The following is a 13582-nucleotide window of genomic DNA, read 5'->3' on the forward strand; positions in this document are numbered from 1 at the left end:
AGACAGCTTTGATTCACCGCACGTGAAGGGCTACTGACAATCCCTTTTAATAGAGCTTGCAACATTAATGTAGCCAGAGCCACATGTGACACCCATTAGGGCCAGGGAGAGCTCCCACGCATATATTTCAAGGAAGCAGTAGATTCCCTGGTCCCAGAAGCTGTCTTCATTACAAAAGTCTAATGCATTTTTTATTATTCAGCCTTCAGTGGAAATGTCACCTTTCTAAAGCAAGCTGTTATCGTGTGTTTCCCATGCCAAACACATGGCCTCTAAGGAGAGGGTTTTATCTCTACATTTTTAGTGATTTGTATTTCTCTTTCAAGGAGCTCCATGCCTTAAGGCACCTGAAACGCTCACAGCACAAGAAGGTGAGGTTACATGGGATGCTGCCGACGAGGACAAAAAAACCCAGGGCCAGGAGCCGGCACAGCTTCCAACAGCAGCCGCCCCAGCCGATAATTCACCTCCTTTAGCAGATTTAATTATTATCCCTGGTCTTGCTTGGGACCACATCCTCAAAGAAGCAGGGCGCCCACCAAGCGCCGCCGCCTCCGCCTGACAGCGCGGCCAGCACCACTGCCCGGCGCCTGCCAACCAGCCAGATGCTGCCACATATTGGCATCTGGGGCCTGGAAAAGCAACTGCGGGCTCCGTTTGGCGGCCAATCCTGACCCCGACAACTGAAGGAGACAAAAGGAAGATAGACGGGAGTGGGGGGCGGAAATCTCTCCTGACAATTTCACTGGTAAAGATTTAGACAAAAACCTATTGTTCATCGCTCTCCAAATGAATAAGTTTCGGAGAGGAGAAGAAAAAAACCCGCCCGGCATGTTCTAAATGCTGTCAGAGTGCAGGGTGCAAGGACAAGGGATTATTTATGAAAAGAAATAATGAGGAAACCAGATGCCTGCCTTTCTCAGCCCTCTGCGCTCCAGTCACCCTAACGGGGCTTGTGCAACCCTGCTCATCAAAGACTTCTCAACCTTAAAACAGAGGGCAGGCTCTCAGTAACTCTTCCCATCTCTGCCACCAGGCAAAATGCCCTCCCTGTTTTATAGGGAGGCCCCCACAGTAAATCAGAGGCACAGCAAAGGCTGAGGGAAGACTAGCAGACCTCACCCCAGCCAGGGAAAGTAACTGAACAGCCATATTAACTACACCCACCAGAATAGCAAAGAAACCAAAACAACATTAAAAAAACCCCAAACCACAAAAACCAACCAAAAAAAAATACCCCACACTTATTTCACTAATGCCAGGACTGAAACTACATGGGTGTGCTTAAAATAGGAAAGCAAACAAGGTTTCTATACCTGTTTCCAATTAAATTGGTTTCTCTCTGTAATTGAAGGGTAAGCTCCTGACCCCAGAAAAGTCAATGGGAAAACTCCCAGTAATGTTAATGGAGCTGGGACTTCACACTGTGCAGTTGCTGTACCCTGGGAAGGTGATTAACTCAGGACTCTGCAGTATCCCAGAGCACCTGTCAAGGGCCTGCAAGGAACCAGAGCAGCCAGGGTCCTTCTCAGGGGAACTCCCCTCTCACCTCACCCTATTGTGTGTGCTGGGCCTGGCAGGGGCTGGTTGCAGGGGAGTTCTCTGAGGCCTAAGAAGACATGATGCTGGAAAGGATGGAGACCAAGTCAGCAGAGTAGCAAATTTTAAAATCTGGAGAAAGGGTATGTGCCACTTGGCTCATGATCCATGCTGTTGAAGTAGCTCTTCTCCATGCCTTGTTTGTAAAGGAAGATTATGAGCTGGCAAATGTCAGACCACAGAGCACAAGCAAGACCCCAAGTGGAGCATGGCTGGCCAGAGCCATGCTCTAAATCATGGCACACCACTGATCTCTCTCATGGAGGCTCCTTCCTCATTATCCCACTGCTGCTCGAAGTGCCATAAAAACTCTCGTTACTGCTGGGGAACCAATTTCCCAACGCTTTTACAGTCCCTGTACTTTCATATTGTGGGAGTAATCCTCTCTCTTTGCTTCACCAGTGCATGGGGATAACAGCTGCATTTAATAATCTGCTCCTGTGTCCCAGTATTTTGGGGCAGCATTTCAGAATCAAGGGCACAGAGAGAGCAAGAAAATCTATGGCCAAGGCTGAAGGATGTAACACAGGACACGGATGGAGAGAGCTGAGGAAACCTAGAAAATACCCTGGAAATAAATGGCTCAGCTCATGGAAAGGGATGGGAGAAACTGGCACAAGTGAGGTTGTATCATGGCAAAATGTCTTTTCTTCAAGGCAAAGAAAAAAAGAGGTTAGCAAGGCTCTGCTAAGGAAGACCGCTGATCTCAACAACTGCTCATTCGTTATCTGGGTCCATCTTTATCCAGCTCCACCACTTGGCAACAGCCCAGTCTAGCCTATTACCCCCAAAAGACTTTTCTCAAACTTGCCACCCTTAGGATCTCAGCAGCAAAGCATCAAGGTGACACCCACAGCCTACCAAAGACAACACCAATTCCTCACTGCCCAGAGCTGCATGTGTCCCCAGCCTTCCCACACATCACAGAGCCACTGCAGTCCTCTGGCAGCAGCACTAATCCCTCCTGATGGGTCCCTGGGCCAAGAAGATGGAGACAGAGTGGCCTTTGGAGAAGGAGAGCCTCTGATCTGCCAAGAGACAGTGAGGTCCTGTTGGGGCAGCACATCAAGCTGTCGCCCGCTGCCAGGAGTCTGGAGCATCCTCTCTGCTGTACCCTGATTAGCCTCCTCTGCCCCGCAGCAGGGGTGCAGGAGATTTCACTGCACAGCACCAGCGAGTGGTGGGATCACTTCCACCACTGTGCCACTCACAAGTTGGGATTTTCTTGAGGACAACGCAACCTTTGGGCCAGGGCTGCCCAGCTCTGCTCATGCAGATGGCTCAGGCAGGAACCAGCCCTCCACCGGCCCCGCGGCACAGCAGCCAGCCCTGCGCTGCCAGCCCCAACCCCTGCTGCCAGCAGCAGCTGCTCGGCACCTTTTAAGCAAGTCCCATTCCCCCTCTGGGACTTGGCTCTGCCACCCTTTCCCAAACGGCAGCTGGAGCCACGCAAGGCACCCTGTCCTGGGGGCTGCCAGCATCCCTGCTGTTGCTTGGCCCAGCCCCTCACTCCCCCCCTGGCCCCCAGACCCACTCCCCTAAGCAGGAGCTCACTCCAGCCCAGTGACCTTGCCACAGCCCTGTCCCCATGCAGCGCCATGGTGTGACACCCAGAGGGTCCCGGCCCTGGAGGCACAACCACACAGAAGGTCCTCATGGTGGCCAAAGCCCCAGATCTGATCCTCACTACGCCCCAAGCTACCCTTTGTTGGGGGGCACATGCCAAACAGCCACCATTGATGTACCTGGTGCCACGAACCACCGCAGAGCAGAGCCCACGGGAGGCTGCTGGGCGGGAGCGTGGCTGAGGGGAACAACAGGCCCCGGCCACGCGAGGGCCTCTCCAGCAGCGCACTCCGTAGGGAACAGTCCACAGAGGGAGGCAACAGGCAGCACTCACAGGGCCAGGCAGCAAGCATGGCACTCCTCAGGGAACAGGCCACTGAGGGAGGGAACAGGCAGCACTCAGCAGGGCCAGGCAGCAAGCATGGCACTCCTCAGGGAACAGGCCACTGAGGGAGGGAATGGGCAACATTCAGCAGGGTGCTGCTGCAGCAAACCAATCCCGCACACCAAAACCAAACCTCTCGGGGCCTGGAAAGAGCTGTGGGGCTCTGATGTGAAAGCCACGGGTGGCTCAGCAGACACATGGAGCTGAGGGCCGGCTGCCAGAGGTGCTGCTGACTGGAGGAAGGAGAAGGGGCCCAGCCACAGGATGGCACATGCCGGGGCCCGGGAAACGGCCCCTCACATGGAGCACAGGACCAGGCAGCAGCCAGGAGCCAGAGCACTCAGCTCACAGCACCTCCCTCACAGAAAGCAAAAACCCGAAGAAGCCAACAATTGTACTTTTTCATTTTATTGCTAAAATCCCTTCCATAAATCTCAGCACAGAGGAAGTTTCTGTTTCTCCAGCTTCCTACTCAGCGTCCTTGAGAAAACAAATGATACCATACTCAAAAAAAAAAAAAATCCTATAGTGGTTTACTTCGCACTTCCCTGTACCTTGTTATGCTGAGTGCTTCATTTAGAGAGAGCTGACCTCCCCAGCCTTCTTCATCCCAGTGCCCTTCGCTGCAGGGACACACCAAGGAACAGGTTAGCACTGGCGAGAGGAGCCGGGTGGATGTTCCGGCACGGGTAACCCTGCCAACTCAGCATCCCAAAGGTGCACCCGGAGTCAGCGTGACAGTGACTGCTGTCTGTGAGGTGATTTTCACAGGAGACACAGGAGCTGTGCTACAAGAACAGAAGCTGTGAATACAGCCATTCAAAGTTATGTCCCTTGTATTTCATGAGATGCAATTTCTCCTATAGGTCTGGGCAGGGGCCCAGGCTTACCTCATGGCAATTCTACCCAGGGCAAGCCTTTGAACATTTTGTATTCCAGTTTTTCTTAGTAGAACACAAAGAATATTACAGGGTGGTTCAACAGGGTGCAAAGAATTACCACTTTGAGATGCCCTGTGTAATCTGCTGTACCTGAACATCAGAGAAGAAGAGGAAAATCTATAGGTTAATTTTACCATGTTTTACATAGACTGTAGCTAATTCTTGTGGGAAAAAAAAAGGCACTGATTAGTTTTGCTGTTAGCTATTACGTGTAACAGAAGGAAGTGGGAATGAACACTCATCCAAATGGAGGTGTGCATTACAGGGCTTTGTAACAGGCACCAAAAAGAAGGTATCTAGAGCATTTCAACTCATTAAAGCAAAAGACAAAAAGCACTGATCAGGTAAGGTCAGTCTTCAAGAACCAAACGTGAAGTTCAGAAAGCCAAGGTCTGAATTAGGTTTGAAAGGTTTTGTTTATTAAAGGAATACATGTAAACACCAATACAACATAATACATGTTCAAGGAAAAAATAAAAATAGAAGCAGGATTGGTTTTGTGCAATTAACTCCAGACCGTGCTTCCCTTGACAAACAATTATCTGAGTCAGTGGCAATGTTACAAATACTTGTAGCATCTCAAAAGCTCATTTCTGGCAAGTCATACTGCCATTCCTTCTACTTTCCATTATCTAGATTTCCTCACTACTAAATACTTGAAGAAACATGTTGGTGTCATTAACTAAACCGAATGCTTTGCAGTGAGACTGACTGATCATCTGGTTTCTGCCAGAACAGGGTTCTCCTGCTGCTGCTCACAGAAACCAGCTTGTGCTCCTGTGCTATCTTATCCTGCCTTTGCTTACAGCCAGCACACAAGCACAACTTGAACACGACAGCATTTCCAAGTAACATGGAAAATACTTTTTTGTACAGTTATCACCAGGCAAATGCAATGGGACAGATCAACACAGGCAGGGGCATTATCTGGTGGCTGGGCTGGAGAGCCCCAGGGAAGGAGGGAGTCAGGTGGCCGAGGGGAGGGAGGTTTTCCTTGAGCGAGGAGCCCTCTCCAGAGTCCCAGCCAGGGCAGTGCTGGGAGGAAGCTGGGGATCAGCTTGCTCTCTGCATTAGAGATTTCCGACACAGGAAGTTGTTCCTGTGGCTCACCTGAGGGAGTTCCTGTTATGAAGCCAGAGGGTGGCGGGTTGAAACGCAGCTTCTGCGGGTGATGTAATCTTGGGCAGCCCTGGCTAGGCAGTGATACTAGTGACCTGGTTACAACCTGCAGTGTTGTGACAGCCCCTCTGCTGGCCTGGTGATCACAAGAAAGGGAAGAAAAAAAAAAAGTTTCCAGATTTCCTTTGTTTAAGTGAAGCATTTTCCTTTTCCACTTTATTTGAATACATCGACCTGGTGTCTAACAGATGGAGACTGTACAGATGCACTTTTGGGAGTGCCCATAAAATACACTGCTAAAATACAAATGGAAGGATACTTTTTTTTTTTTTGAGTTGTAAATTCAGTAATCGTTGCTGTCACCTCACTTTCCCAAAGGAATTTGCCCTTTGTTCTCCGGATAAAGCTGGGCAGAAGAAGAAAAGGGGGGGAAAAAAGAGTGCAAGCAAAGGGAATATTTAGGAAAAAACCCACAGATACAAAATCTGTACATTGCAGTGTACAGCGTTTGTACATCAGAAACCCATACAGGCATGGGTTCTTAGCAGCACTAGCAGCACTCAGCAAAATATTCTGCATGTCTTATATTCTTCTCCCATTCTCCAGACATTTCTAGCAAACAAACAGGTCAGCTAATTGGCTCCTGCCCAAGTCTTACCCACTAGGGTTTGCTCAGAGATGTCACTTAGTCATTTGGCATGAGCAAATCCCAGGCTTCTTCCTGTTCAAGCAGCAGAGTGGGTGAAGGCTTTCTTTGATTTATTAAGACTATTAACAAACAAACTGGGGAGTTCAGAAGCTTCCTCAAGCACAAGAACACGAGCAAGAAAGGTTTTTCTCCTGAAGTAGCAGCTAAAAATAGGACACTTAGAGGAAGTAAAGTTCATTAAGTGATAAAGCAGTGGCTGCAGCAATGAAAGAAGAGTTTTTCCTTTTTTATCTATATATTTATTTAGTGTTATGTGTTCTTGCTCCTTATTAGAGTGCTAAAGCAGTGTTTATCCAGCTGAGGAAAAGAAGATTTCCCTTTCTGTAGTGACTTTAACATGTAGCTCATCAAATACAATAGTCAAGAGTTTTAAACAGACATTGCCAGCCAACAAAGTACAACATTTGACAGCATTATTTGCCTTTTATATGCTCTTTCCAGAATGGGAAATGATATGCTATTTTCAAGACACATTCCGCAGTATTATGCAACAGCTTTCTTAATTTTTAATGGATATATTATTTTTAATGTGTCAACTTTCGCATAAAGCATTTTAGTATTTTATTTAGTATTTTCTTTAGCATATACTGTTAATAAATTATTTGCTTTTTCCTTCCCTGCCCCCCCAAGAGCTGCACTTCGCATAGGGAAATGGTCTATTGACACAATAAAAAAATACTTTCAACTGGCACAGTCTATAGACACTTCCATCACCGGACAAAGCACCAGGAGGACATTCCTGCCCCTGCTTATCTGGCAGTGCCAAACATGCTGCCCAGGAGTTGCCTCACAAACCTTCCTTTGATGAAAGGACTCAGACACACGTAGCAACCAGCTGCAGTAAAAATAAGCCAGCACCCTGTACAACCAGTGATTCCTGTTAAAAGTGTTCACTTCTGGCCCTGTTGCTCCAGCATCCTTTAGCCATTACGTCCAAGTGGTCTGAGACATCCAAAGGAAGCGAGTCAGGGTGCTCCTGTGTCAGAGAAACTTGTCCAGTTGACCTGAGTTTGTTCAGAGGGCATGTGTCTCTCATCTCTGCAGATCTGCCCATTCTATAAGGGCAAAAAATGGATGAGATTTGATGTCTTCAACACCAGCAACGCCAGCACCAAGACGCTCCGCAGGATTAAACTGCAAAAGCTTGACATAAAAGAAAAAAACACATGATTCAGTGAGTAAGAACAAAAACAACTGCTTAAAAGTTCCAGAAAGGTCTAAGGTAAGGGACATCCTACTGTTTTCCTGCTCTATGAATTACTTTCAAGAGTGCAAAAGCATACTTGAAATTCCTAAAATCCAGTAAATGGAAGAAGACTCTCCTTTCCTTGAGTATCAGTCTTACAGTCTTCAGAGACTACTGATCACAGCATGCAATTCCCTGAAGCACTGCACACTGGGACTTCATTTCAAGTGTAACCTCATTTTAAAAAGAGACAGCAGCAGCCAGAGCCTGCATCAGTAGAACTCTGGACGCTGCGTTTGCTTCATGTTAACCTTTGCTCACACCACTGTGTTATGGCTACATCAGGGACAGCAGTCTGTAACTTTCCGTTTCATAAATTTTGGTCCTAAAATATCAGGATAACATAGCCAGCTCTCCATTTCCTAAAAAGAAAAAAAAAGTTTTAAAGAGTCCTACAAATGGCCTAAAACTGAAAAGTCAAAACCCCAGTGAAAGAAACAAAACAGCCTAATGGCTTCATGGAATTTTCCTGAAACTCAGCACCTCATTTGCTTTTTAGTTGTACATCACATGCTGAATTCATGTGAAAAGGAAATCACAATATTTACATCTGTTTAAAGATACCAATCCATATAAAAGGGAATGCAAAGGTAAACTCCAAAGAGCCTAATAAAGACACACAAACATATTTTGCAGTTTTCAAGAAGTGTTTATACTCTATTCAATTACAGCCAGTACAAAGGCATGATCTCTTGCTTGCTTTTTCTGCAACAGCTAATAGGATAACTTCTCCCAGTTGTCACTTGGAAAAATGTGTATTCATATTTGATGCAGTCAACATCTAAGTGAGCCTACATCCATAAACATAGGAATTTACACATTTTAAGATGGCTCTGCTATTTGCAGTCATAGTGTCACGCAGTAAAAGTAGCTTGCTGACAGTGAATGGTGCTGCTCTGGTATCTCCCACAAGCCACAGATGCAGCCAGGGTGTATCAGTCTTCCCTGGAAATACAGGCAGCACCCGCACAGGGAAATCACGTATGGTCACTTATTTTCTGGAGTTTGTCCTTCCAGAATAACTTTAATCTCATAAAACAAATGTAAACTGAAACAGACACTTATTGAAAAGTCACATTGCATGTTTTGTTGGTAGTAGAACTTGAAGGTTCCTGAAAACAAAAACCTGAGTGCAAAATTCCTAACCAACATCAAAAAACAACTTTATATTTCAGCAGAAATAAACAGATCTCTGTTTTTCAGATGCTGGCTAAAGAAGATGTTTACAATGAAGTCACCTGGACTGGAAGCCACAGCAGGAGACAACTCCTGACACAATTTTCTGTATAGCTGAACACTGATCCCGGAGAGTTACTCTGTGATGTTTTGACCTGTTTACCCTTGGCAGTGGGGGGAAGGAAAGTCGCAATGACAAATTGCTATCCATGCCAAGAGAGCTCTCTTCCTTTTCCTGACAAGGCTTCCTCAACAATGAATGGCAGCTTCCTTGGATAGTCACACAACAAAAATGTGATTTACTGCTTCATATAGACAAACCTCCACCAGATAAGTCACCACCCTACACTAGACAGCTTGATCTAACAGGCACTGGGGAGAGTGTTCTCTGAACAGACATGGCCTTGTAACACAGCTGTGAGTGGCAGAAATACATTTGCCACTTAAACCCACCAGTGGCAAAAGAGACATTGTTTGGCATATGTGAAAATAGGCAATACATTAGAATTGTACTAGTACTAAGAGTAGTACTAATAACAGTATTATTAGTAGTATTATTACTACTAATTAGCATTAGTCTACAGCAAAAATGAATCCTGCACTGGCAGGGACACATGGACTGGATGACTTAATTTGTCTTCTAGTCTTAATGGGAGAACTCCCTTCATTAAATGTGATTTTGCTTTCCTCAGCTATTTGTCTCTTATAGCATCTGCGGGTGAAGGTAAAAATTTGCTACCATCCAACTATATAAATGCAGAATATATAGAAATGGGATTTTTCTTTAATTATTTCCCTTTCTACATTTGCAAGACATGTACTTTCACCTTCAGTGACTTCATGTCACTTAGTCAAAATAGGTGATGTCCAAACATACAGCTCCATTTCCACTAATCATTTCACAGTAACAGCACAGAAATCAATCTGTCACTGGGTCTTCTCACTCACTGAATTTTCAAAATCTCTTTCCTTTGTTTTCTTCAATAAATACTTTGTCCATTCTCCTCTGTTCAAAACTACATCTAAGTCATGCCACTATTTATGCACCCACTAGCAAGATCCTCTTCAAAGCTGAACAGCACAATTCACATATATTGCTGCTTCTTCTCAAGTGGAACAGGTCAGATCTAGGCACCACTTCCACAGCTATGCCAAAATTAACTAGAAGGAAGATTGCATTAATTGAATTTCAAGACCCTGTACTATATGTTCAGTTATGACTACCTAAAGCTAGAATAAACTAAAACCATCAAACAGTACTATTCCCACTAATTTAAAAATGGTGTATCAGTCTGGAAGCTTGTCTATATCTTATAATTTTGCCTTTTGTCCAACCTACCTACTTATCTTCTGACTACGAAAGTCATTGGATTCACCATTTAAAGTACTTTTCTTTAAAAATGGTATCCAGAAGGTTTCCTGGAGGAGAGCTACATACTTTCAACCACAGCAAGGTCATAACTTCAAATCAGTGTGCTACAGGTTTCATAGCACTTTGTGCTATTCTGCTGAATTGGCATCAGCATTTTTTACTTTATTTCACTGCAATGTTTCCACGGACACTTAGGGCAGAATTCCTAAAATGTTCATGCATCACCAGCAGGTGTTTCCAAAGCATTTGCCAAACTTGTTCTTTGAAGAAATGGCAAAGCACTCCAGTTTTCTACAGACCCAGCTGGCATCAGAAGTCAAAGTTTGCAAATGCAACAAGACAACTGGGCAAAATTCATCAGTGCTGACAAAAGGGCCGTCCATGTTCCTACCTGCAGCTTTCTGGTTTTACATTTACTTCACCAGAACAAGTGAGGTAGGTAAGTATTTGTCCCATCCACACATGCACATAGAGAAAACAAATTCTCCCCTCACCTACCTGCTGAATCAGTGATCTGGCCTCCTTTGATACATGGTCTGGTATATTCAAAGAAGTATGAGTGTTTATTCCTGATGGATGGCACTCAGCCAGAGACTGGAGGAGAAAAGGAAAAAGGGAAAAAATAAATCCAAGCAGGAAGGCATATTTATTGATTTCAAAACTGCAGTGTTGGATTATCTCCTACTATCCACGCAAATTTAACACACAAAGCCAAAATTCAGTGCTTCCTAGTATGAAGTACTGGTTCTGGGAGGAATGTCTACAGATGCTGAGGAGCTCCCTAAGTTAGAGCTTTAGAACATTTACATCTTAAAGCTTCTGTTCTATTGCTCAAATTTGAAGAGCCTGGGAATTTGGTGGACTTTGCTTTCTTTGTGCAGAGCTGTCAACCAATCACCAGTTTGATTTGGCCAAGCACTCTTTGCCTCAAAATACTGAATTAATGTGTAACAACAATATATGGCTTCATCACAGTCTCAGGAAATACTACTAGAAGTATTAGGGCAAAAGTTTTGTACATGCACAGATGGAATGTTAGAGAACTTGGATTTCACTGCAGTTAAGAGGGCAGCATAGTTTTGGTTATTTTTTCAGTCCTTAGTTTGGTACAGCTCTATTAAGTTGTTCTGCTGAAGGCTGAACATGTTTTGTTTCTCTGGTCCCATGCAGACTAAGCAAATTGAGAGTGCTCAGGTTGGCAAAGCTCATCAGAGAAATACAATCAAGGGAATCACACCTGGGCACACCACTGGTAAGAAACTACTGGCCAAGAAGTCACTTTTATGGAGTCACTTGCCCCCAACCCTACCTTCCCAGTGAGGAGCTCAAAAAGAATGGCACCCAGGCTCCACCAGTCACAGGCTTCTGTCTCTTCTAGGATAGCACCAACCTCTAAACATAAGACATTTCAATTAATATTAAAAAGGTCAGTTACACCTTCAAAATTAACATATATTTACAAGGTGACTGTTTAATGCTGACAGAACATATACTAAATACCACAGAGCTTTCATTATGCCTGCAATTTAGTTAGCCCTTTAGCCACCTACAGATTGCATTGTTCAAGCACAGCAACACCATACATTTCATGCATAATTTGTATTTTCCATGCATATATAGGCACTTTCAAGACTTGTAGGCATTACAGTTATGATTTTTCTACTCTGGACAAAACTGGACAATGACAGACAGTAAAGCAAAGCATATTTAGAGAATTTACCCTGGCCAGAAGAGCTGGACACATCAGAGTGGCCTAATCCAGAAAAGCAGCACAAGGGAGGGCGCAGTAGTTTACTGCATACCTTACCCTTGCCTTTGAGCATAGGATTTGTCTCATGGCTAACCCACACCCTTTAGTGGGTCCCCATGGGAGGCTTTTCACAATGGCCTTATGGAGAGATATCAAATCTGCTTCAAACAGCATAACCACAGCCAGTAATTGCTACAGCCCAGCCCAAAATGTACATTGGTATGAAAAGTTGCATCCAACCCAACAGTGTTATTGCTGCACAGGCACAAGGGACAGCAGGGAGGGGAGCAGGGGGTGACAGTCCCTGGCCCTACACACACACCTATTCAGTGGCATGATGCATGCAGAAAACTTGGCCTTCACTGACTCAGGCTTTAAACTGCAAAAATTATTAAATACAAACACACCACACTGTCTGCCCTAAAACAGGCAGAAAACCAGGTTGCAATGAAGATGAAATCTTCATTTTGACTGTCAAAAAAATGCAGAGGCTGCACTAAAATAGCTTTGGTGGCAAAAGCCACACCAGCTCCCCAGCAGAGGACAACAATTAGCATACAGTCACATAGCTGTTGCTGTGAAAAGCAGTGCAGCATGGGCAGAAAAATCCTGCTCATCATTTTATGGAGCTTAGCATGAGCATGGCCAAGAAGAGCTCCAGATGAGTCCCAGCCCAGGGTCAGGGGGAGGGAGGTGTCACCCCGGAGCTCCCCAGAGGCAGGGAAGCACAGCCACACTGAGCTCAGGGATGTGCAGCTGCCACACAAGCTGCAAGAGGCTCAGCACCTCCCAGAACTAAGCTCAGGCTGCTGTTGCAAGAGCAACAAGGAAGGATGGCTCAGACATTGTCTCTTGAGGTAGCACATCCTTCACACTGAAAAGTTTACTACACTTAATGGCCTTGGAACAACGGATATGTCACTATAAGGATGCCACACAGCAGAATTTGTTCCACTCCTTACAGATTAATGCTCCTATCAGCACCAAGAAACTTTTACAAAGATGTAACAGCAACCACATGAGGAACTGTATCAGGACAGTTACATTTTAAAATGTTTTAAGATCCCATGTGAGCACCAGGACGAAGCCGAAGTTACAGTAAATTGAGAGAATTTGTGTAAAAATCAAAATGTGTTCTTGCAATTTAATTTTAAAGTCCTTCAGAAAGTCCAAACTTCTAGGTAACTATCCTTTAACAAAAGAAAAACAAAAAAAACCCCCTTTGGGTTGGGGGCCTTTCCACACAAACCAGCTGGTGAAAGGTATTCACAGCAATTCTCAGTGAAACCTACTACATGGAAATGCCTTTTCAGTTCAAGGGAGGTTTCTTCCCAAAAAGTGAAGATTTTTGTTTTTAAATTAAATTACACACTTATTGCAGAATAAGGACAACAAAGCCAAGAATTAATAAGATTGACCACTACATTCTCAGTTCCACTAACTATCCCATATCGACACACCTTAAATTTTATAATAGTGCCACAGAAGGAAATAATTCATTTTTCCCAAAGGCGTTTAGTGGGAACGGGCCTCATGAGTTACAGCCCAATTGAAAAAAAAAATACCTAAATGTGAAAAAAATACATCATTCAGAGTACAGGGAAAAGAAATTCTACCAAAAATTTTTACCAGTTTTGGTGTTATTTCTCCTTATGCTGGCAATCAGAGATGCTGATCCAGTTCTTTAAAGAACCAAAGTTCCAGTGCCTCCTTTCACAG

The 13582-nt window shown here is 44.8% G+C and overlaps 1 protein-coding gene across 2 annotated transcripts in view; it reads right to left on the reverse strand.

The window, feature by feature from the left end:
* Positions 1-4888: 4888 nt before the first annotated feature.
* RPS6KC1 (ribosomal protein S6 kinase C1) overlaps positions 4889-13582 on the reverse strand; it is an 80151-nt gene continuing 71457 nt past the window's right edge. For both annotated transcript variants that reach the window (XM_014308404.2, XM_005416160.3), the window contains exons 13-15: positions 11423-11505; positions 10612-10707; positions 4889-7462 (exon numbers count right to left, since the gene is read on the reverse strand). In XM_014308404.2, coding sequence (XP_014163879.1) covers positions 7352-7462; positions 10612-10707; positions 11423-11505 — 290 coding nt within the window. In that variant the 3' untranslated portion in view covers positions 4889-7351. The remainder of the gene's footprint in view (positions 7463-10611; positions 10708-11422; positions 11506-13582) is intronic.

This window comes from Geospiza fortis, unplaced genomic scaffold (genome assembly GCF_000277835.1).
Source record: "Geospiza fortis unplaced genomic scaffold, GeoFor_1.0 scaffold41, whole genome shotgun sequence".
Classification (NCBI taxonomy): domain Eukaryota; kingdom Metazoa; phylum Chordata; class Aves; order Passeriformes; family Thraupidae; genus Geospiza; species Geospiza fortis.